The 25,412-nt window shown below is 41.0% G+C and overlaps 1 protein-coding gene across 1 annotated transcript in view; it reads left to right on the top strand.

Moving 5' to 3' along the window:
* Positions 1–25,412, top strand: part of LOC126203433 (PDZ and LIM domain protein 3) — a 449,093-nt gene that overhangs the window by 383,900 nt on the left and 39,781 nt on the right. Inside the window, exons 5-7 of the mRNA XM_049937752.1 lie at positions 17,530–17,679; positions 18,682–18,738; positions 21,061–21,149. Of these exons, the coding sequence (XP_049793709.1) occupies positions 17,530–17,679; positions 18,682–18,738; positions 21,061–21,149 (296 nt within the window). The remainder of the gene's footprint in view (positions 1–17,529; positions 17,680–18,681; positions 18,739–21,060; positions 21,150–25,412) is intronic.

Here is a 25,412-nt window from a genome sequence, read left to right as displayed (position 1 = left end):
CCGACAGGTGGACGCTGGCCTGTACAGCATGAAACGTCTGAAAGCGAACACACTGCAGCAATCGTCGGAATGGGTCCAGGTGGGAGGAAGGAACATTACGGTCTGGGAAATGTTTTCGTGGCATTCCCTGGGGGATCTAGTAATTCTGGGTGGCACAATGGATCAACACATGCATGCATCTATCCTTGGGGACCATGCCTGCCCCTACGTACAGTTTGCTTTTCCTCGATACGATGGCGTCTATCAACAGGACAATGCAACGTGTCACACAGCGTGCCGTAATCTCGTGAATAACTGATGACATCTTCTGATATTATCTCACACAGTTAAGTAATCGTCACGTTACATTATTCATTCTGTTTATTTATTAAGCAAGAAAAACAACTTTTTCTCCACATCACATCAGATTCTCCATAAAACCAAACACACGTTCTGACAGAGGAAACTACCGAGCAATCACCTCTTTGCCAGAAGTTTCCAGCCCATCTTATTTCTATTAGCCTAACATCTAAAGGTAGTTTAACACTATTTTGTGCACGACAAAATGTTCTCTTTTTCCCTGGGCGGGGGAACGGGGAGGGGAAGAGGGCCCGGCCGTAGTGGCCGAGCGGCTCTAGGCGCTACAGTCTGGAACCGCGCGACCGCCACGGTCGCAGGCTAGAATCCTGCTTCGGGCATGGATGTGTGTGATGTCCTTAGGTTAGTTAGGTTTAAGTAGCTCTAAGTTCTATGGGACTGATGACCACAGAAGTTAAGTCCCATAGTGCTCAGAGCCATTTGAACCATTTGAAGAGGGCCCATGATTGCAGTTTCAAATGGCTCTGAGCACTATGGGACTTAACAGCTATGGTCATCAGTCCCCTAGAACTTAGAACTACTTAAACCTAACTAACCTAAGGACATCACACAACACCCAGTCACCACGAGGCAGAGAAAATCCCTGACCCCGCCGGGAATCGAACCCCGGAACCCAGGCGCGGGAAGCGAGAACGCTACCGCACGACCACGAGCTGCGGACGATTGCAGTTTTTCGACATAATAACGGTCTTCTTTTGTCGTTTGCGTAAACGCCTTTAGATCTTCTGACTGAAGCTATTACCCCATTTTAAGGAGTAAAGATAATGCTGTATTCCTATTGGATATGATTTTTAACACATTTTTATTAGGCTGCATTCCTTTCTGGTCGTTCGAGAAAATTTTTCAGCTACTGTTAAACTAACTTCCCAATGAGCCAGAAGCTTGTAACTGTTAACACAGCTCAGAACTGGATGACAGGGCAATATTAACTCACTTTAGAGTCTGGTGTGTGGTGGAGGGTACTTTGCGTACCACTGCTATTTTCCTCTTTTCCTGTTTCACTTGCGAATGTTTCGTGGTAAGAGCCCTATTCTCTCTCATTTATGGCTTCGAGGTCTTTTCGTGAGGTAGTCGTTGGAGAGAGCAATGTGTTGTTTGAGTCAGGTGAAGAGAAACTGAAATAACCCTGAAATTTACCATATGTGTTTGTTGTAATCTCGCCAAACTGCTTGAAATCGACTGAAAAATTTGACACACCCAAGACTAAAAAGCAGAAAATAATTGTTTAAATAAAAGCTTTTTAATGTAACACGTTTTTAAAAAAGACTAAAAAGTGTAAAATAATTTCTCCTGGCCCATACAAAGCCTAACCCCCAACAGATAGTCCTGAAAATGTGTGCTTGTAAATTTTTAGCGGCTTTGAAAATACCTGTAAAATTTAAAACGAAAAGCGTGGGGCCATGGAATACATAATTGATGCATGAATAGTTCACCTCCTTACTATTACTATATATATTGCATGCGCGCCCCGTTTCTCGTTCTAAATTTTACAAGTATTTTTATAGCTATTAAAGATTCAGAATCACACATTTTCAGGACCACCAGCATGAGGTTAGTCGGCTCTAAAAACATGTTGTATTAAAAAGCTTTTTATTCGAAGAATTATTCATTCATTCGTCCGCCGCAGTCGCTCTAGCGCACTGGAAATTTATTGAGTGACACAGCCCATGAGTTTTTGCCGAGATACGCACATTTAATACAGGAAATGTCCGCCTGCTTAGCTGGGTGGTTACGTGCTTGTGTCCTACGCAGCGAGCCCGGGTTCGATTCCCGGCCCGAGTTGGGGATTTTCTGCGCCCGTGGACTGGGTGTTGTGTTGTCCTCATCATTTCATCCTCATCCCCGGCACGCAAGTCGCCCAATGTGGCGTAGACTCAAATAAGACTTGCACTCGGCGGCCGAACTTCCCCGGATGGGGCCCCCCGGCCAACAATGCCATACGATCATTTCATTTTTTTCAATACAGGAAATAGGAATTTGGCCAAGTATGTGCTTTGAGCACAACTGACCATCGATAGTGAAATTGTTTTCTATTCTAAATCACACACAACTAAGTGCGACACTGAATCACACACAACTAAGTGCGACACTGAATTGTAATCAATTATATTTTCCGACGAACGAGACTGTGGCGGATTAAGACTGGGTTTGGGGGTACTGTTGTTTATATTCTCCGTGGGCCCCTTTTGTGTCAATAGGCGGAATATTTTGTGACTATCTGGACGAGGACGCGGCTGTTTCGTTCCGCCACTCTGCCCAACTTGACTAGTTAGTACTCCGTCTACGACGGCCTTAATGTCGGCAGAACGTTAAACTCTTATATTTGTTGTTCCGTGACTCATCTAACGTCACGACTCGACGAGAGATAAACGATAAAACTATTTCTGGCACGGCAAGCTGTGACGGAAACATCTTACTCAACCGTAAAATACCTCTCCTTTCACGCCCGGGTTCCCGGGTTCGATTCCCGGCGGGGTCAGGGATTTTCTCTGCCTCGTGATGGCTGGGTGTTGTGTGCTGTCCTTAGGTTAGTTAGGTTTAAGTAGTTCTAAGTTCTAGGGGACTTATGACCACAGCAGTTGAGTCCCATAGTGCTCAGAGCCATTTGAACCATTTGAACCTCTCCTTTAGTGTCAGCAGAAAATGTGGCACCTATACGTTACGGTTACATGTCGAAAGTGTACGAGCTGCCGAGAAGAAGGCGCAAACCACGAGCCTGCTTTGCAACCCGTATCTATTTGAAACGTACTTTCTCCTTTGGGTATTATTATGTGGCTCTGATATCTATGTCCCTTAAAACATTTCTGTTTCTATACACGTCGTCGTGGATGGGAGTATGGGAACAAAAATCTCACCGGCCAGTGTGGCCGAGCGGTTCTAGGCGCTTCAGTCTGGAACCGCGCGACCGCTACGGTCGCAGTTTCGAATCCTGCCTCGGGCATGGATGTGTGTGATGTCCTTAGGTTAGTTAGGTTTAAGTAGTTCTAAGTTCTAGGGGACTGATGACCTGAGATGTTAAGTCCCATAGTGCTCAGAGCCATTTGAACCATTTTTGAACAAAAATCTCAGTAGGGATTAATAATGTACAGAACACAATTAATAGAATTTAATGGTTACTTTTATTATATATCCAACCCCACAGGTACGTGACCGCATATTAATAGTTTCTTCTACATATTAATCTTTACACACGCCGCCGCCCCGTCTCGTAGGCTTGTACGTATTGGCCCATTCATTAAATTATCGTTACTGGCCGGCGAGCCGGCGAACGCGTCTTATATGTCTGAACAACGTACTAGAACTATCTTTGTTCGATGTCTCCGTCTTTGGGAAAAGTTAGACGAAAGAAAGGAATCCATAGATGAATTATTATTGTTGCCTGTGTCATCACAGGCTCTATTTACTCATTGCTAATACCCTTATTTATTTCAAAATTACTGACTTGTTTCATAACCACCGGGAGGGGAAGAGGGGAGCGGAAACTAAAGAGATATTACATCTTTGTCTCTTAGTTTGTTCTAAATTATCCAATTTTCAAGAAACTCCGGAAATTCAACATTTAGTGGCTTCATGCGAAACCGTCACTTTTTTTGACGGTGGTGGTATGAAGTGGAGAAGAAATAAGTCTCCATCAACTCTCCTTAGAGTTCAGTTGTAGATCTTTGTTGTTTACACTCGTGGAGGTGAGTGATATCCTGGTACTGGACATGTAGCAGAAGCAGTCAACGACTATTTGCATTTAGAAGAGCTGAAAACGACGACTACATGAGCAGCAAAAACTTAGCACCCGATGTGAAGGAAAGTTAATAATCACTTTGTATAATCAGTTTTTGACTCTGACTTGTGTGACAGTGAAGCACGGATTTCCAACGCGAAAGCCGTTGAAAAATTTCAGTTCGCCAATGAGCAATGGAGAGATGCGTATTCGGAATTACTATAAAAGACAGGCAAACAAATTGTTCAGGTGACATACTGGAGTTTAGGTGACCAATCGTCCCATTGTTTTAGGGACAGTCACGACTCATTTTTTTAGCTCTGTCTCGAATTCTGCATACGTATTTGTTCCAAATTTAAAATTATGAAACGATTTATCTCACAATTGATACTTATTTCACCTATATAGGTATGTATAGTTATAAATTATAAATTAATTTACTGTTTGTAATAAATTAAAGTGATATTTCGCATTTATTATATTTAATTAATATTTTTAATGTGTCCCAAATTTCGATCTAGGAAATATGGTCACCTTAATTCGAGTTGAAGTCATAATTACTACTATAATTAAATTGAAACCGTAGCGAATAGGACATGTAACCATACAGACGGATGTTGGACGGACCAATGACGTACCCTGCCGGATTTCAGGAGATTAGGAAAGACCGCCAAGATGGCCAAATCGAAGGTAAACAGATTGTTGTGGAAAACATGCGGAATCAACATAGATGCATTCAGCCGAAGACCGGTATGCATAGAGAGATCTGGTGGTGACCTTTATCCAGGCTGATGATGATGATGGCTGTGATAATGTGGTACTGGAAATATCTAAATGGAACGCCGTTAATAGGATATTGTAAAACCTTTGACTAGTTTCATAGCTGCGTTTCCTCGTGGAATGCATGCATACAATGTTTTATAATAAATTGATGTCCTTTGTTCCATCAGTGGACGGTATGGAGCAAGTCTGCAATTGGCACTCTGCTCTCGTACTTACTTTGACGTTTTGAATGACTTGCTTCGCATACAAACATGTCAGTTGGACGCCATTTTGGTGGCGTGCGTGACGACTTTTCATTTGCTTAATTGTATAGAGAGAGTGACTGCTGAGTGCGTATGGAGTGTAGCGGCGTTATTGTGTTTGGCGATGAGAGAAAACACCTTGGCGAGGAGAGAGAACTCAAGTGGTGATATACGGTGCAGGCTCATAGTCTAATCCTCTCGAAAAGCATCTTTAGCCACTTAGCGTAACGGACTCAACCCATCACCATCTACAGTGTCGTACATCCTCACTCCTTGAGACAATGCAGACTGGTTTGGTAATCAGCTCAGTAAGTTAGCGTTTAGCCTATGGTCAGGAAATTCTCGCCACCTCGTCCCACCCACTGGCAGCCTAAAATACCAAATTTCGAACCGACTATCTACAAGTCGAGCGTCACCAAAAAGCAAAAAAAAAGTTCAAATGGCTCTAAGCACTATGGTACTTAACATCTGAGGCCATTAGCCACCTAGACTTAGAACTACTTAAACCTAACTAACCTAAGGACATGACACACATCCATGCCCGAGGCAGGTTTCGAACCTGCGACCGTAGCAGCAGCGCGGTTCCGGACTAAAGCGCCTAGAACCGCTCGGCCACAGCGGCCGGCTGAGCACCACCAAGCAAGAGTGTGTTAGACGTCGAGCCATGTCAATTTGCGCTTTGTCAGTGTCGCGTACGTCACTGGAGTTTTTCCATTTGCGACCCGTATCTTCGTTAGAATGTTTCCCCAATCGTCTCTGCTCCGCTTGCATACTTTTCTTAACGGGTCACGTTTGCACAACGCCATCAGCCAACATACAGTCTGGCAGTGGACAGTGGTTACAGTGTTGATCTCACCTTGAAGAAAGAGAGTTACTTTTGTTTCGGCAAAGTTGAATGGTTCTGTGTGGCACCTAAGCACTATGTCATCAGACTTTGTATTAGCTGTCTTAGTAGACTCCACCTTTAGTTATGAACGATGTTTTATTATGTCACTGAACAATGGAGCTGGTCCACGCAAGGAACTAACGGTCACTGCTCGACACAAGAAATTACGAGTCACTGCTTCACAAGGTCCGCCTTTTGTAGCTAACACTGCACCCGATCAATAGGAAGTTCTCCAGCGTCTAAGTTCGATCAGTGGAATAGGAAGTTTCTAATGGTATCTAGAAATGCCGAGTCCCAATGAGGCAGTGGTCAGCGATGAACGGTGGCTGCACCTGCGACGGTTGAGCGGTTCGAAGAACGTACGGCAGGTAGCGTCCGGTGAGGCCTGGTCTGCAGCGAGCGGCAGCTTCTGCACAGTGCACACGGAGTCTCCGTAGCGGCTCGTGGAGCGTACGGAGAAGCTGAGTCCAATGAGACTGGTCGGTGACAAGCGGCGACCGCATGGGCGACGGCGAGGCGGCTCGGGGTGTCCTGCAGGCAGCGTTACACGGGGCTGTGGTCGCCAGAGCTGTGCCTCCATCCTGGGACAGCTTGACCGCTGCTAGAGACGGCTTGTGTCCAGCAGTGGAGCTCGGCTGGAACACTCTGGATATGCTTTTCTTCCTTTGTTGTTATTTGAACACCTTTACATGAAAGGTAGGCCGGCAGCGGCCTATCGATGCCGTTCTTCGGCCACAGATAACACAAATAGTATATAAAGAGGCATAGAAAAACAAAACAAACACGGTGGGTAAAAAATGGAGACAGACATATATAAATACATGAAGCCGTTCACAGGCGCATTTGTCCGAATAAAAAAAAAACGTTTAGCACTTGTACACAAACAGAGAAGACAGAAATTAAACATGTGAACAGTGGAGCACAAACGGTGAGACACTTAAGCACTAACACGAAGACACACACAAACACTGGGGACGATCTCCGGCGCACGAATATTCATTGTTCACGCACAAAGCCGGGGACCTGCCAAAGGGAAAAGGTGTGGGTAGGAGGAGGGAGAGGGGGAGGGAAGAAGGAAGGTGGGGTAGGGGAAGCCCAGGGGTGGGGGAGAGGAGAGGAAGGAAGAGAGAAGGGAGAGAGGGTGCCCTGGGGGGAAAAACACAAAGGGGAGAAGGGGAGAATCAAAGTTGGTAGGAGGGGTAAATGGAGGGGATGAGAGCATCATCAGCGAGGGGGAGTTGACAGAAGCCACCTTGGGCAATGGTATGGAGTGTGGAGAGATGGAGAGCAGGTGGGATGTGGGAGTACAGGCGCAGCAGTGGATGGGGGTGGGAAAGTATGGGAGAGACAAGCGGGTGAAGGGGATCAAGTTTGCGGGAGGTGTAGAGGATCCGTACCTGCTCGAGGAAAAGGAGGAGGTGTGGGAACGGAATTAGGTCATACAGGATCCGCGTGGGGGAGGGGAGGCAGATGCGATAGGCGAGGTGGAGCGCCTGGCATACCAGGATTTGAAGGGATTTGTAGAAGGTAGGAGGGGCGGAAGATCCAGGCGGGATGGGCATAGCAGAGGAAGATCCAGGCGGGATGGGCATAGCAGAGGATAGGGCGGATGAGGGATTTATAAGTGTGGAGGATGGTGAAGGGGTCCAGACCCCATGTGTGGCCAGAAAGGTGCTTGAGGAGGTGGAGTCGGGAGCGTGTCTTGGCTTGGGTTGTCCAGAGATGGGGGGTCCAGGAGAGGCGACGGTCAAGGGTGACGCCAAGGTACTTGAAGGTGGGGGTGAGGTTGATAGGACGGCCGTAGATGGTGAGATAGAAATCGAGGAGACGGAAGGAAGGGCTGGTTTTGCCTACAACGATCGCCTGGGTCTTTGAAGGATTGACCTTGAGCTCTGGCTATGCGTCGGACGGTTGGTTATAAACGCGCTGGGAAGCTTACACGATCGGTACACAGGCGGCACGTGACCGGTCTAGGAAAATAGTTCTGCGGTGGAAGCGCCGCGTGGGCGACATCGAAGATTTGGTGTTGTGCGGAACTTCCTGTAGGCCTGCCGGTAAATATGTTTTGATGTTTACTGGCAGTGGACGCGACGCGGACTCTTCCGCTGATCCAGTGTTTATTACTGGCGATCGAGTTGCGGCAAGACCGTCGCCGGCAGTTTGACTGTACTGCGATGCAGCCGAGTTTGTCAGGGGTACGGCATTCGCATACAACAGAGCCCGAGTACTTATGCTAACTGCGCCTCGCAGAACACTGAGATTTGTATGATTAGCGGAACATCTCTCTCGAGTGCTTAAAAACTATAAAAAGAACAGTTGGCCTAGAGAGTATAGTTTGCTACTGCCTCAGGCCGACGGCAAGATACAGAAGGCGGTAGCTCGTCGTTGCTAGCAAGAGGGTGATGATCTCGTGTGGGGACGTTTACGTGAATTGATACACAGACACGGCAATTTCTGCGACCGGACCGTACAGAGACAGATCACGTGCACCATTATATTCGAATAAAATACCTCTCCGAAAATATGTACATTCAGCGAGACACTGCACTAGCCCACTGATCTCAAATTTTGTCGCAATAACTCAAATTCTGACAAACTGACAATCATCGAGGGCAAGAAGCTTCTCTCAAACAATAAGACAGGTTCAGGAAACACCACCCCTGTCGTACTTACGAGGGCGGATCAACAACGACTGAGATGTTTATTACTCCATTCCCGTGTTTGCATGATCTTTTTCAAGGTATTCCCTTCCTACTTGACTGCGTTTTTATGGCGCCTCTGCAGACCTCGAACACACTGTGCAGGTCATTCTTTGTCAGGTGCTTGAGAAGCACCTCACTTTTCTTGAGCTCTGTTGCAGATTTCTCAAATCGAAGCGTTGCCTTTAGTGACGGAAATAAAAAAAGACACACAGGGTGCGAGATCGGGGCTACAAGGCGGATGATGCCACAGGTAATGATAAATTGAGCCAGAAACTGCAATAACTTGGTCTGCGATGTGGGGCCAAGCATTATCATGATGAAGTCGCCACCCAGTCCGAGGAAGTTCTGGTCGCTTCCTTGGAATGTGCTTCCTCAGTTTAGTCAGTACTGACGTGTAATATGCTGCTGTAACAGTTGCGTGAGGGAGGACGGTATCCTAGTAAACCATTCCATGACAGTCAGAAAATGTGATTACCATCACTTTCCCTGCAAATAGAACAACTTTCGCCTTTTTTTGGTGTTGGACAAACCTGACAGTTTCCACACTGTGCTTGCTAGTTTTCCTTCGTAATGGTGCAGCCATGATTCATCACCGATGACAATAGTTTCCAGATACGCATCGCCTTCATCAACAAAGAGAGGTAGCACCTCATGGCTTGTCTTCATTCGCACAGCCTTTTTTTCGGGGGTCAACAGACGTGACACCCAACTGGAACAAACAGGGGTCATACGGAGATGATCTTGCATAATCCTAAAGACACTGCAATACGAAATTCTCAACACTTCACTCAGGTTGTTCTCTCGGTCAATCACAGCAGCTATATTGATGTTGACTTCAGTCACAGCAGCAGCCGAAACACCAAGCGTACAATTCGGCCTTCTTTCAAGTCCTTCAAATAACTGAACACTTTCGTACTAGGTAGTGCATCTTCAACGTACGCTTGCTGCAGTTTTTCGTAAGTTTCAATGGCTGTATGGTTTAAACGAAAATAGAATTTTATTGCGCCGTAGTGCTGTTCGCGGGTCACCTCCTTGTTTGGTATGCGAAATGCAGAAAGCATCTACAGAACAGAGCATTACTACCAACCTACAGATACGAGAGTGATGTCGCCTATGAACATTACGCGTGAAAACCCACTCTTTCAAACATTCGTGATACAGATGGGAAATTATCAGGGAAGCTACAGGAAAAAATCAGTCTCAGTCTCTGTTGATCAGCCCTCGTAGTAGCTATTTTCAAACACAATGTCTTGCAAATAGTCGACACAGTTGAACTGGTAGTTTCCTTCTACATCTTTAAAAGGCCCTCGCTGATAATAAACATACGATCATACAAGGTATCTTCCCAAATACACTATCTGATCAAAACCATCCGGACACCTATTAGTGGACACTAATACGGGATGTACCCACCCCTCGCCTTTATGACGACCTGAACTGAAGACACTTTCAGTGAAGTGTCTGAAAGGCTGTTGGGGAATGGAGCCCATTTTGCCTCAAGAACCGAAACCAGAGAAGGCAGCAATGTTGGACGCTCGGATCTGCAGGTGAAGTCAGCGTTCTAACTTATTCCAAAGGTGTTCCATTAGTTTCATTTCGCTACTCTGGACAGACTAGTCAATTTAAGGAATTCTACTGCCCACAAACCACTGCCTCACTGATGTTGCTTCAAGGCAGTGTGCATTATCGTGCTAATACAATCAACCAAAGTCTCCGAACTCTTCCTCTATTGTACACAGTGCACTCTGCTGTAAAATATGTTCGTATCCTTCCGCATTTAGCATTTTCTTAACTACAATTAGAGGATCAGACCCTAACACGAAAACCCCGGCGTACCTAGTACCACCTCCCCCTTACTTCACTCCTGGCACTACACACACGACACTCAATGGCAGGTAACGTTTCTCCAGGCATTCGCCAAACCCATCCCATTGCCTAGGGGTATAGTGTGATCCATCACTCCAAAACACTCGTTCCACCACCTCAAGCGTCTGACTACAGAACTGTGTGGCTTATGAGGAGCTGCTATACTATTATATCCCTTTCTTTTTAGCTCCCTGCACATAGTCGTTGTGCCAGCTGGACTGCTGACGGCATTTCGGACCTCGCGAGTGATTCCTTCCGCTGACTGCGATTTTTACAGCCACACTCACTAATGCTCGGCGGTCCCTGTCTGTTAGTACATAAGGGCTGCCTGGTTTGATGTAGCTGTGGTTATTCCTTCGGGTTCCCAGTTCACAATCATATCATCAACAGTCGACTTGGGCACCTTCAGAAGGTTGAACTTACTGGTACTCAGGTGACATGCAATGACTGGTCCACATGCGAAATCATTGAGGTCTCCTGACCGTACCATTCTGCTGTCACTGTTTCTCTACTGACAACATTATATTCCCCAACTTTTTTGTACTGGTCGATCCGTTTCTCGTGACATCTAGTGGTCAATTACGCGTTACATGGGATTGGGGGGTTCGGACATTTTTGATAAGATAATGCTTTGTGATAGACTTGAAGAGCTTCTTATTAGTACAACACAGAACTTCACGGAGAATGTTCAGCAGCAACGAAAGCACTAGTAACATTGTGAGTGCTCCGAGACAGGTTGCTGCCTCAATATACGTAAACGATTTATCAGATCAGTCATATTGTTTGCTGACGACGGTGTTGTCTACAGGAAAGTAACACCACTAGACGATTGTAAGGGAATGCCAATCGTTCTTTTCTTTGCATTATGACTAGCTGCGGACCATACGCCAATTTCAGTTCCACCTCATTTGCTCTTTTCTCTTTCTCCAATATTCTTTCATCTTTTCACCATGTCTCGTTTTCGCTCTACGCACACTATTTCCCACCTGTTCTCATATCACATGCACTGTGGTAAAGTAAAGCTATCCGCAGGCTCGAAAGTCGGTTTCAACATCATAATGCTTTATTAGTCATGATCCTATTGGAGGTGGTATTCTTCCCTTCCTCCGACCTTTGAAATGACTTGCCCAACCAGTTATCCAGTTATAGGGGTATTTATACTTTAACGTGGACTTCGAACCATGTTGCAGCTTGGCGTTTTTCACATTAACTAACCTTTTCAGAGGTGAAAGAACGAATATGCGACAGAAAATATCGTACAATCAACTACAGATAAAACTCTGAACCTTTCTAGCACCTCCCCATAGATCCACTGTACCATAGTTTGCCTTGCGAACCTACTATTATGAACGCTTTCCTTTAGAATTATTTCTTTCTGCTGTTGCTTCTTCTTGTTTTATGTTGTGCGTTGCTAAATCTTTTTTAATTACTCAGGACCAACTTGTTGGTAACGCCATTTCCTAGACATACAAAAAGGCCTAATTCATGTGCAAATGTCGTAGAACTGTACCATAAATCGTGTTGTCAATTATTTATAGTGTCACTACATCACATTAATATCTGTGGCGAAATCGATGAAATACAATTACCGTCTGAACTGGGATTTGAAGCCTGGACCTTTCGGTGAAAAAGTTAATGCTCTACAGACTGGGCTATCCGATTTCTGTGACCTCTTTTCATTGTTTGAATTTGCTATGTAGTTGTCCTGGAAGAAGACATTGCTACCGTATGGCTCTACTGTAACGGTCGCAGGTTGTATATCGCCAGGAATGTGCAACAGACGTAAAAGTAATTTGCCTCAGAATAGTAGAAACAAAGACCACATTATTGTCGAGAAACGCTGTAGAGGATAATTTAGGAAATTTACCAATTATGCGAGAAGCCAAAATAATTAAAAAAACCTATACAGGCGTTTTTGAAATTTGCTTTCGAAAACGTTAATTTGCGGTGCCTGCCTCATATATGAAAAGTCTAATTATAAGATTACATCATTATCTGCCAAATCATACTTCTAACATTATGCAGACCGGAAGTTACTGCTCTTTCGATGATTCCTCAGCCAAGATAAAGTACTGTGTACTTCATTTCAAGAAATCGTAAATGTAATCGCCTACGGTTTCTGGCTGAGATTCCACGTGAACATAATTTCTTCAGCAGATGTCAGTGAGACAATGACTTCAAAATCAATAAGTATTGACAGTCATTTGATGTGAAAAGTTCAACATAATAACGTTTATCGTGAATATCACCTGCATAGCGTCCGCCCCCGGTAGCTGATGGGTCTGCGCGACAGAATGTCAATTCTCAGGGCCCGGGTTCGATTCCCGGCTCGGTTGGAGATTTTCTCCGCTCAGGCACTAGGTGTTGTGTTGTCCTAATCATCATTTCATCCCCATCGACGCGCAAGTCGCCGAAGTGGCGTCATTCGAAAGACTTGCACCCGGCGAACGGTCTACCCGACGGGAGACCCTAGTCACAAGACATTTATTTACCTGCATAGCGCACCGTACAAGTAAATAGAAATCCTTTGTTAGGGAAACGTGTAGCTCCATCTTTTTTGACAGATAGAGGAAAAAGAAACTATCCGAACGTATCCAGTTACACAAATTTGACATCATCCCGCCACAAACTAGCTAAAGTCTTTCAAGAAAGAGCAAATCGCTGAAGTCTTCTATATTTTCTCTAGCAATGAAGTATCGTTTTACCGTTTGTTAAATTATGGCTTCGCTTACAGCAAGAATGCTCCACTACCAAAAAGAGGGCATTTCAGCATATAGTATTACATACTCGTAGATGCTCAAAATCACTTCTTTGCTTCTCGTAGACGGGAAACATTTGTCTCACGCTGAGACGAAGCTGCATCGAAAGTGGACCGGGTTAAAAAGGAAATTTGAGATATATAATTATCATAGTAGCGCAAACGTAAACGTACCGCATTCTTCAGTAAATCAGAATTTGTGAATCTCAGGATCTGAACATCTCCAGTAGTTAATAACATAACTGATAAATGATTCTGCGGGATTATGGTAGTTCACTAAAGTCGCGTATTAACTCTTACACGTTCTTCACAGTTCATGGTGGACGGAGTTTCGGGTCTGTTTACTATGTAAGCTGTGTTTTGCGTGTCTAATTTTTATCGCCAGTCTGTATCCAATCTAATTCACAACGTATATGCTCCTGATTCAGGTCTCTAGAGTTTCATGACATGACTTTCTTCTTGCGTTTGTTTTCGGACTTATGTTCGTAGTGTCTTATTTCATCTCGCATCCGATGGCCTTTACATCAGTGTTTGAGATTTTAGACTGTACTCTCTCTCGGTTAGTAATTCGCTAAGCAGTAGGAGTTTATTCCTTATTGAAAAAGGAAGAGAAAACACTGATAGCCACCGATGAAAAGCACTACAGATGGCGAAGATTATATTTTATTAGCGTGGTAAATTGCAAAGCTGCGTGGGAGCCGAGTCCTCAGCTGTAATCCTAGAGCTGCTGGGCCTGGCGGCCATCTTATAAGGGTCGGCCATAGCTATAGATAGCGCGCCAACTGGGCCCCAGCCGGCTCTGTCAAAACCTAGCGCCGCCGCCGCTACCGCCACCGCCACCGCCCACGCGTTTGCGAACGGCTTCCATGCCTCAGCTGCCCGTGTCTCCGACGGGCACACGTCCTTCGTGACATTGGCGCACATACCGGGAAAACTCTCGCAGCTGGCTCTCTCTCGCCATCCAACTATGTTATTTGTCTGAGAGAATACGCACACACACATACAGGTGCAGCTGATGATAACTCTTAGTGTATTACTCGCTGGATCTGGCCCAAAACGCATGCAGCTAGCTGGAAAAAATTCTGTGACAAGTCTGGGTTCAGTTTAAGGTCACTGTCTGATAGTACAATGCAGGCTCAAGGTCTTTCACCCCTCTCCCCCAACATCCCCCCACTCCCAGAATAAAACTTGGCGCCATCCTCATTTTTAATGTGCCACGGATCCCTAGCATTTTAATAATAACAGCAGAAGAACAGGGTATACAAGGTGTCCCAGTGGAAAGAACTATGAGCACTTCTTCATCTTCGATAGTGTGAAATGAATCTATTCTACTGCAGGCTCACTGTTTTCCATATTTTGGGAGGAGGTAGTATGGACCAAAACAAGAAAAAACAGTAGCAAAGATGAACATGTGCTCATAGCTTTTGAGGTAAGCACCTTACGGTCCATATTCACTAGACCTTTTTTTTCTTGTTTTGGCCCATACTGCCATCTCCCAAAATATGGAAAATAAAGAGCTTGCAGTAGAGGAGATTTACTTCACTGTATCGAAAGGAAGAAATGCTCAAAGCTTGTAAGGTATGCATTTTAGAGCACTTGATTACTAGACTTTTTTGCTTCAAATTATTGTCCCTGACATATCCTGAATATTGACCATCCCAACAACAACAACAACAATAATAATAATAAGTTAATAAAAATAACACAGATGAAATGTTTTAATATAATAATTATATTAATAATTTGTCAATTCTGATGGTCAGTACACCACTTCAGCAAAAATTCCAAGAACTTACAATTCAGAAAAATACATCATTTGAAAAGCATTCCTCTAAAAATTTGAGACACCCATGAGTCAGGCAACTGATTATAAAGTGTAACAGCAACAAAATCACAACTTTCACAGTCTCATACATTACACAATTCACACAATATCATATCAAAGCATGCACTCAGAGTTACTGATGCTTCACTTAGAACTACTAATGTGAATGCAGGCCTGCAGACTAGTCTTTACAAGTGTGTAAATGGGGAGATGGGCCAATGGGGGAGATATGCTGTTTCTTTTAGCTGATTTTGCTTGCATTTGGAAAGTAAGTCACTGTGCTATTTTTTTCTTAGTAGACAGTCTTTCCCTTTTTGTCTTGTCTTACTCAACTTCTTGTGGCTTTCCAATCATACATGTGGATGATGAATCAAGCTAAATTTGCTGTTGTGAGCAGGTATGGTCAGCCTGTGAATGAGAGCCTTTTCTCAGCTGGCATAAGCCCATCCACTTGGACAGACCCTCACACAAGCAACTGAAGAGTATCCAGTGTTAAACAAGGTTGTAATTTTTTTAGAATTCATTGCCATTTTCAGTACTCATGCAACATTATCCTCCAAAAGCTATCTGAGGAATTCGGCAACTGATATGTATGTAAAAACATAAACACATACTAAAATATTCATAATTGTGGTAGTGTGGTGTCATAATCTGTGTGACTTTTTCGATATCACATGTACAGAAGCTCCACTATTTAAATTACGATCCCAAGGGTACACAAAATGAGTTTCGACAAGTGAAAAATCAATAAATGACAATAATTTCCAATAATGACAAGGATAAGAAATTGGATTGACAAGGCCAAAGATTTGGTTGTTAAGAGCATGAGTTCATACTGTGGCAAATATCTTCCTGTTTTATAGTGTATGGTAAAAGAGCAAATTTCTCAGCTTATTGCAGCGAAAGATGTTCATTTATACAGTGAGCAGATTCTTTACCCAAAAGATCTGCAAAATACACATCTTCAGTTGTGATAATGTATTTAGGATGTTGGACAACCGCCAATTTATTTAAAGTGGGACTAGGAGGAAGTCAAATGGTACCATAACTCATGAACAGAATGAGTATTTCAGCAACGCATATTTCACAACACTCAGTTTTCCCAATGGCAATGCATATATATGGCGAGATGCATTGTCAAGGTGTAAGATAATTTTTTATTTATTTTTTAATGCATACTTCTTCTCATATTATTTGTGCAGAAAACATATATATAGTGCTTATCTGTTATTGTTTTGCCCTTTCCAAGGTAACCAGTAAGATGAATCCCCTTAGTACCATAGGAAACAGTGGCTATAACTTCCCCAATAGATGAAATTATGTCTTATAGTGGAAGATCTCTGGTTTGCAAACATTCCATTCATTGTTTTTTTTTTTCATTTATGAAGTGAAGTGGCAGCAAGCAAAATTAGTTGTATTCTTTTTAACATAGTTAAAACGTTTCTGTGGAATTCATTTTGCATTAGCTTTTGATCAGGATTTGACAAGTGCATCCTGCACAAAACTTTTTCATACCTAATTTTTCTTATAAACCATGTCACACTCTTTCTTGTGATTGCCTAAGGCAACAGCTATTTTGTAAACATTTAATTATGTTGCTTCAAAACCTTTGTCACCAAGCAAGGTATCTCTACATTTAAGATGGTGGAAGGAACTTCAGAAAGTAGAAGTAGACCTGTCTACAGCACAAAAGTTGATTTGAACATTGCAGTACTAAACACTTTGCTGTTGTAGACCCACACCAACCACATTATTAAAAGTCACAGTGCATTACTAAGTATGGTCCTATTGAAGGTGGTCCATCCTTTCCTTCATTGGGTTCAAATCCCCACTCGACTATGGTTTGTGTGGTTTCTCTATTTCAATTAAAATTATTGCCATCATGGTTCCTTGAAAAATATAAGACTAATTTTCTTCTCCCACCTCATTCACTTCCATATTGTGTTCATATTACTTTGTTGTCAATGAGAAATTACTCAAATCTTCCATCTTTGAGAATAGTTGTTTGTACTTTCTCAATATTTTCATCAATGGTTGCAGGTTTTACCTTTAAAAGAAACATTATCAAGTTTGAATTCATCTGCCCATCTCTTCAACATTAAAAAATGAAGGAATTATAATTATAATAAACCTTACTAACTTTGTATGAGCATCTGATTCACTGTTTCGTAGAAGTTACATATCAAATGACTATCCTTTGTTGAATTTACAAATATATCCCATACCATCATGTACCCAATCTGTTAGACACACTACAACCTTTACAGATGTTGTAGCATATCACCTGCCTGCTTACTTGGGGATTAAATTAACAGATTTTAATTTCACCAACATGTAATAGCTAGCTCCTTTCCATGTTCTTATAGCACAAATGTAATGGGTTATTCTTTTTCAGCCATACCGCACAACGCCATTGGTATTGCCTGGTGCTAAAATGAAGAAGGACACTCCAGTCGCGACTCAGTCATATTTGCGTCACCATCCCAACCCACACTTCAGGGCTCCACCTGCTCCATCTGCAACGGAAGTGTTAATGAAGCAGAAGGTCAGCATACACTAAGATTGTTCCTCTCTAGCTGAAATTATATGTTAAGTCAACTCTAATGTTAGTGGTGACATATGACTTTAAGAGCATGTGAGTTGATAACCAACATGGATATAGTTACAGAACAGAAATGAGCAAACATAATGCATTGCATTAAAGGAAAGCACTGCAGCATTTATCAACAAGTGAAACGTAAATCATAAGTAAGATAGCACAATAACAAATTTCAAAGCAATGCACATTCCACTGTGCACATTCCACTGCAAAGTGAAAATTCGTTCTGGAAACAGGCCTTTAGTCTATGGCTATGCCATTTCTCCACAAAATCCTTTCTTCCAGGAGTGCTAGTCCCATCAGTTACGCAGGAGAACTTTTGGGTGGAGTTTTGGAAAGTGTGAGAAAGCCTGGTGCAAGTAAAGCTGTAAGATTAGGTTGCGAGTTGCACCTGGATAGTTCTGTGCATAGAGCATTTGCCTGTGAAAGGCAATAGTTCTTCGTCTAATGTGGTTTTAACCTGCTATAATAAAGTTTCAAGTAATTGTTTGCCACTTACTGTGTTTGTTAACATACTTTTTGTGCAAGCTCTATGCAACTGTGTAGGTATTAGTACACATCAATTGACAGCAAATTATTAGTGAAATACAAATTAATGGAAATCACTTTTTATAATTTGATAAAAAAAATGCTATGATCAAAATGGGCCAATTAGGGCCCTCTCGAAATTTCAACCACTAGTGAAATGCCTTTAAAATATTTATGGTGAATTTAACAAACAGTAACTAGTTTACTTAAATCAAAATGCTGTAGAATGACTAATTTCACAGTAGAAAGTTAAATTTAATAACAGCTATGCTCGTTACAAATAGTAATCACAGAGTACCTTACAGCAAATCATGTTGTTGTATTTATGTCAGAATCTGCACACAATGAAGTACAAATACCATAGCACAGAACAACCAAATCTGCTCATGTGAGGGCTTAGTGCAAGTTTTTATTGTCCAGGTGGCAGATACTGTCATTCAGAAAGTCGTCGGAGAAGAAGCAGGAGCAGGAAAACAGGTCTGTGTTGGGTGGTTGTGTTTGTTAACAAAACAACTATAAATTCTATTCTTCTAACATGAGCAGAGATGACAGCTCTATGCATGGACATGTAGTTTCTACAAATGAGAAAAGGATTTTGTTGCAACAAGTAGGACATACTGTAACTTCCACAGATGCAGGCATAAAAATTGGAAACATTTCTCCTTTCCCTTTTTTCCCACAAATTTACATTCCTAATAAACAAAAACTTTCTAGTTTTATATATTTCGATTTTAAGCTCATTCTGGCGTGCATGTGTGTGTGTTTGTGTGTGTGTGTTTCTGTGTCCACATTTGCCTATTGGGGAGACAGTTCAACATCAAGGTTATTAGCCTCCTAAACTAAAAAAAATGAGACAGATCATTAAAACAGATAAAACTAAAAATGAAAGGCTCTTTATTCCAGTCACTAGAGACTGGAATTAAGTGATTAAAGAATGAAATGAAGGGCCTTTTCAATAATTTCAAGTTTGCTGTCAACCTTCAAGTGTCAACATCAGATTTCTTAAAACTAGAAATGCTTAAAATACAAACTAAGTTAAAAGTGCACTCACTCTCTTGCATTTTCACTTACCCAATTACCCTGGTACTTGTAACTGGGAATCTGTAACTGTCTGTAACAGAGTAACAACCAGAATAATAACTTAGGAAAGAGTGGCTGGTTCACAATGGTCTGTCTTCTATGTGTCATATGGCACATTTTCCTTGGTGTTTTATCAGATATTTGCAGTTTTATATTTGCAACATGTAGTGGAGACAGCTCAAACAAATACATGTTTCATGCAATAACCAGTGACAATTGTAAAACCTACATGATACAGAATGCCTGTGTTTTACCTAAGCATTGCTGTAGGTTTATATATTTGAACATAAGGTGAAAGTTCATGTTTGTCTGAGTTTAATGCTCTTCTCACTCATTCCCTTCTCCAACCACCCTCCTTTGTCTCAATCCCTTCCTTCAAAAGACCTCCCAAAATGGGAGTGGATGAGACTGCATATTTTCATCCTGCAATAAATTCCTTTACTACACTTCATTAAAATACATTTCCTTTCCTCCATTTATTTTCCACTCAATTCAATAATTTATTTACAGAAAGCCAGTCAGAAAGAAACCATCATATTGTAACATAGTTATTGTTCTATTTTCTGTGCTCATATCCTTGTTAACACACAAGGGATGACCTTTCCATTACATAAATGAAACACATGGAGAGCTAAGCTGAAAATGGGTAATATTTTAACGTATGATTACATGTCAAAACAAGAAAAATAGGTCCCAAGTGGATACCACAACAAACTCTTTCTGATTTAAGAGCAGTTCTTCTTAGATGGTGTATACCTAATGAACTACCATCCTACAGGATTACATATGTAGAGAGAATTTATGTTGTAATATTCTTGGCATGTGAACAATAATATTGTCGTAGGAGAGGCTGCACACTTGAAAAATAAAGTTTATTTACTGATCTATGAAAAAGTATTGTATTAGTAATTTTCTGTCATGCGTGCAGCATCAAACGATGCAGCTAGAAAAACCAAGTTTACACATGACTAAGAATCAGTTTGAGTATTTGATTTGTAATATAGTGAACAGAGTAAGTGTTCAGTAAAATGAAAGAAGAATGCTTGTGGCACTGATTCTACAGTAATGTGAAAGGTAAGAGTTTTGAATGTATCAGCACAGTGTTAGATCTTTTCTCTTTCATTTGGGGCATTTTAGATGGCATAATACTGATTGGCTGCCTAGAATATTAATGACACACTGTCTAATGAACAGATGATTGTCTCAGAAAGCATATGTTGTATGGACAATGTCCATTTCACATTTAGTTCTTGTTTTAATCCATGATACCATATCTAAGATACTACTTAATTATAATATAACATCCTGCATTTCCTGACCAGAGTTCAGAGTTGTTTGTGTGTTTATAGAAATAAACAATATTCAAGTTAATCACTGGCTAATGATTAAAATGTTTGTGTGTTGTGCAGTGTGCTGTGGTGTGCTCTGCTGTGGTGTGGTGTGAATATATAAAAAAAAACAGATTGTTTCAAGATATTCTGAAATCTGTTGCTCTATCAAAGTATTCTTGATTCATATTTGACACGTTAGTGGTTTGATTAACTAAGACGAAAGGTAGCTACACTGATTTTAAATTCAACAGTTTATGTTATGAAGATCAATACTTTCCTGAAACACTGCATATACACAACAACAGTTCAGCAACTCTTAATATTGATGTTTTTTGGTCTCTGATATCAGCAACAGAGTGCTGTTTCTTGAACACTGACTATTTTTCAGGTTGTGCACAAACAGTTCAACTCTCCAATTGGCTTGTATTCTGACCAGAACATAGCTGAGACTATTCAGAAACAAACTGGAGTAACACCGTAAGTATTATGTAAGAGCTATGCATAAATCACTCACACCCTATGTACTGATTTTAATTGATATCACTGCAAAGATGTGGTCTTAAACAAAAGAAAACTGAGACATTTCTTATTTCTGACACTGGTTGACAGCTATGATCCCCATGAAAGAAGAAAGAAAAAACTTCCTGTCGTACTTCAGTAGATTATTTTCTGTATCACACAGGAAGTAAGAAAGAAAATTCATGATACCATTGGTATTATATGGTATTTTACCACTAGCTAAAATGCATTCATTGTCTGAAACAAGTACTAGAGTGAATACTCTCAACACAGTGTGTTGGTATTTATCTGTAATTTCTAAGGTAAACCTTTTAAAATCTGAATACATTAGATGTTCTCAAGTATTGAAGATGGATCTTCTGCATATGAATCTTTATCTCTAAATTGGTGGCAGTGAAACAATCTCAGGTCTCTCAGAGGATGGTAAAAATAGAATTTATTGTCAATATTGGCATGCACAGGAATCTATGAGAGCAGTCAGAATTCAGTGCCAGAAAATTGTTAGTTGTATCCAAAGTGAAGTTCATAATCAATGTATTTCTTCTGAATCAAACATCCAGATCAGCAAAGCTAAAGAGAAAAGAATGATTCACTGATGGTGCTGTAGAAGAAGAAATTCATCATTGCATCTCTGCATTACATAACATGTTGTGCTCAGACTTCTTCTAATGAAGAACCAAAATCAGTTCTCTGGAGCAAGGGGCCAGAACCAGTGCCCATTGCCATAAATGTAAGCAGTGTGAACTGAGCCATGCTGTGCAGTCAACATCCTGGAATTCTATTAAATGGCATAAACCTTCACCATGATAATGCTTGCACTCACATTTTAGCACCCATGAGAAATATACTTAATAGATATAAAATGGGAAACATTCCAACATCTGCTCTGTTGGTCAGACTTTGTACTGCAGGATTTTCACATAATAGCCAACATGAAAGACAGACATACATGGATGTTGTTTTGAAGTGGACTAGAACATAAGTAATCAGGTTTGACTGTGATTCTGCCCTTGACCTACAGACTTCAACAAAAAAGCAACTCACCATCCTTAGAGACAGGTCTTTTTCATTTGGCTGTTCCTAATACTTCTGCATTTTACTCACAGAAAGAATTAAAATATCACTTCATTTTAATACAGTTAGCTTTCAGAATGTAACTATAAAAAATAATTGATGTTTAGCAAGTAATTTATTTAAATCTCTCTGTACCGTGAGCTAAATCCCTTCCTAATGAGACACTGTTGTGCAAACAAATTGCCTAGTTGTGGTGGATCTTTATTGCAGAACAAAGACCCACCATAACTAGTCACTGATAGATTTATGGAAGTGTGAGACATAGGAGCTACAGATTTGTTTGCACACAATAGCCATTACAATTGCTTCTGTTGTCCTATCTGGTCTAATAAAAGATGAATTGTGTCTGAAAAAATATTACTTTCTTTATTGATTGTTTGTATGAACCAAATTATTGTTATATAGTTACTGTAAGATTCTAGTGATAGATTTAGTTGTATTAATCATGTTTATGTATAGTTTAAATTTTGATATGAGCTTATGTGTGTCCAGGATAATTTTTTCTGGCCATTCACTGCAGTAGTACTTACTGATATTATTGTGTGTGGAATTATATGTAAAACATCAGTCCAAGTTTGCCCTCTTTTGAGATGCTCATGCAAAAATAATTTCAAATAACAAATTATAAAATCCCATTCATTGTAAACATAGTGTGCTGCAAGTCAAAGTCATGAGTGTTAATGTGTTCCCCGTTTTCATTTACAAAATCTCAGGAAATCCATAGTAAGAGCTCCCACGCTGGATCGGCGAAATCAAGTACCTGTGAGGCAAGTAGGAAATGGAATCATCTTTTCTACTGGCTGCAGATAAATGTCTCTTTTCACAGTCACTGCTTTATTTTTTGCTAGCAGGCCTATTTTTATATATTCTTCACATTTTTTGCCTAGAATACATGCTCAGGTTAATAACAAAACTGCATCTCTTAATATTAATAGCTGATGAATTAAACTGCATCCTCTGTGGGAGATGTCACACAGTTGTCTACACTAATGGCATGGTCGCTTGTCGAAATGTGTTGCTGCCTAGCACAGTACTTAGAATTCTGTGACTGTTCAGTTTTAAACTTTCTTCCAACTTTGCTAACTGGCAAGTTAAGAAACATGCCAGTTACAATGTCAGGCATGAATGACAATTCTAAGAACCACTTCAGAAGGTCATTTATAATCATCTTTGGCTTTCAAGATATAACAATCTCATTTGAAGTCTTGGTAACTAAGAAAGGAAATTATGTTAGGATTTAATTCCATCAACAATGAGGTAGTTAGACATGGATTCCTTTGAGACATGGCAGAAAGTATCACAATTTTCTGGAGATGGAATGAAGAGCTTGGTAGTTTGAATCAGTGTAGCGCTCAGCTTTCTGTATACTGTATTTATTTATTTCTGTCTTCCTTTCAATCTAGTACCAGTAAGTGACATGTTGTCTTTTCTGTAATTGGTTTTCATTCTATGATCAGCTATTCCCCTCCTCACTCTCCTTTTACTAACATTTGGTAAGATGGAGGAAACTCTCTGCTATTATGTGTCATTGTCACTATACTACGCAAATGAATTAAATTGTGACAGGAACAGTTTACTTCATAAGTATGAAAGTAAAGCAGACAGTTGACTAGTAAACACTTATGTACATTATTCATTGGCTATGTACATCTACAGGGAAGATGTCTTCATAACAAAAAGATTCTCAGAAACCCAATGCCATCTGCTATGAGAGCCCAATGAAACACAAAAAACATACAAGAAACTGTAAACTAACTAAGTTGCTAGTATAAAACAAAAGTAATATTTATTACTTTTGATAATGAATGATAATTGAATGTAACTGAGGCTGTAATGAATTTAAAAGGAAATAATAACAAATTGCAACAAACATTTGCCAGACCGAAACAAAATAAAGAGAAAGAGAGATGAACACAGATATTAAAAGAAACAAGAGAAGGGTGGAAAGACGGATGGTTTCAGAAATCTGAGTGCATAGTAACAAGATGGCAAGAAATTAAGACAAAATGCATACAGACAAAGACAGAACATTAGCCAGTTGTTGGAGGAGGTGTCAGCCTTCACTTCATAGGGGTGGGTTTCACTCTTTCAATTATAATTGTGAATAATATAGCAAACCACTGCCTTGGAAATGACAAACAATTTTTACAGTGCTGCAATGAATGCTGATATCAATGCATGATGAGACTAGCATTTTGAAAATCTTCATTCCTTCAAAATTCTATAAATTTTCATTCAGATAGAAATCAGCATACTTATTAATCTGTTACCAATATGATAGTGTCACAAAACCCTTTTCTCCTAAAGCAGTGCAATATATTGAATGTTGTGTATGTGATCCATATCATGGCCTTTCATGTTAGTTAGCAAGTGAATGATAACAACATCTTTGTAACACTGTCATGGCCTCTTCAAAGAAATAAGCTAACATTGTAACATTTATACAAAATTTTAATTTCACAAGCCACTATGAAATTCTATAGGCTCACACACTTCCACCAGAATACTACATAGAAACAGTAATTTATTATTGCAGCTCATTTCATTAACCATATGAGGTGCCACCTATCATTCTGGAATTCGTCTTATGGGCACTGTAGATGACCAAATTTAAATTGCCGCATCTCATTCAGATGTGATGTCAGACTCATCAGGTTCAAAATTTCCACTTAACACTAACATCAGAAGCAACTGATGGCATAACACTGTAATGATTTGAAATATCTCACACTGACTTGTATACATGTTCTACCCAGTCAGTACACCATGACCATTGTAGAGTAATTCAGTCTACTCTCTTGTGCAATTTTATTGTATGTTACATTTCTTTTCCATAGTAGATAATCTTATACTTTTGATCATGCATCATAATCAGCCCATGCTAGAGAATAAGTTCTGCATGCTGTTCTGTCACATAACTGTTTATTTCTGTTTCACATTTTTTTCTCCCCCCCCCCCCTCTCTCTCTCACACTCTCACACTCTCTCCCTCTCCCCCCCCCCTCTTTTCACTTTTTGTTGTGTGTGTCATCTGCACTCGTCTTTCTCTCCAACTACTCAGCTTTCTTTGAGTACCACAAAACTTTGCATTATGTTGTAAATCTATTTTCTTGCTCCTCAATGGTATATAAATATTGAAGGAGTAAAG

Source organism: Schistocerca nitens, chromosome 9 (assembly GCF_023898315.1).
Source record: "Schistocerca nitens isolate TAMUIC-IGC-003100 chromosome 9, iqSchNite1.1, whole genome shotgun sequence".
NCBI classification, from domain to species: domain Eukaryota; kingdom Metazoa; phylum Arthropoda; class Insecta; order Orthoptera; family Acrididae; genus Schistocerca; species Schistocerca nitens.
This window is presented reverse-complemented; position numbering and strand designations above follow the sequence as displayed.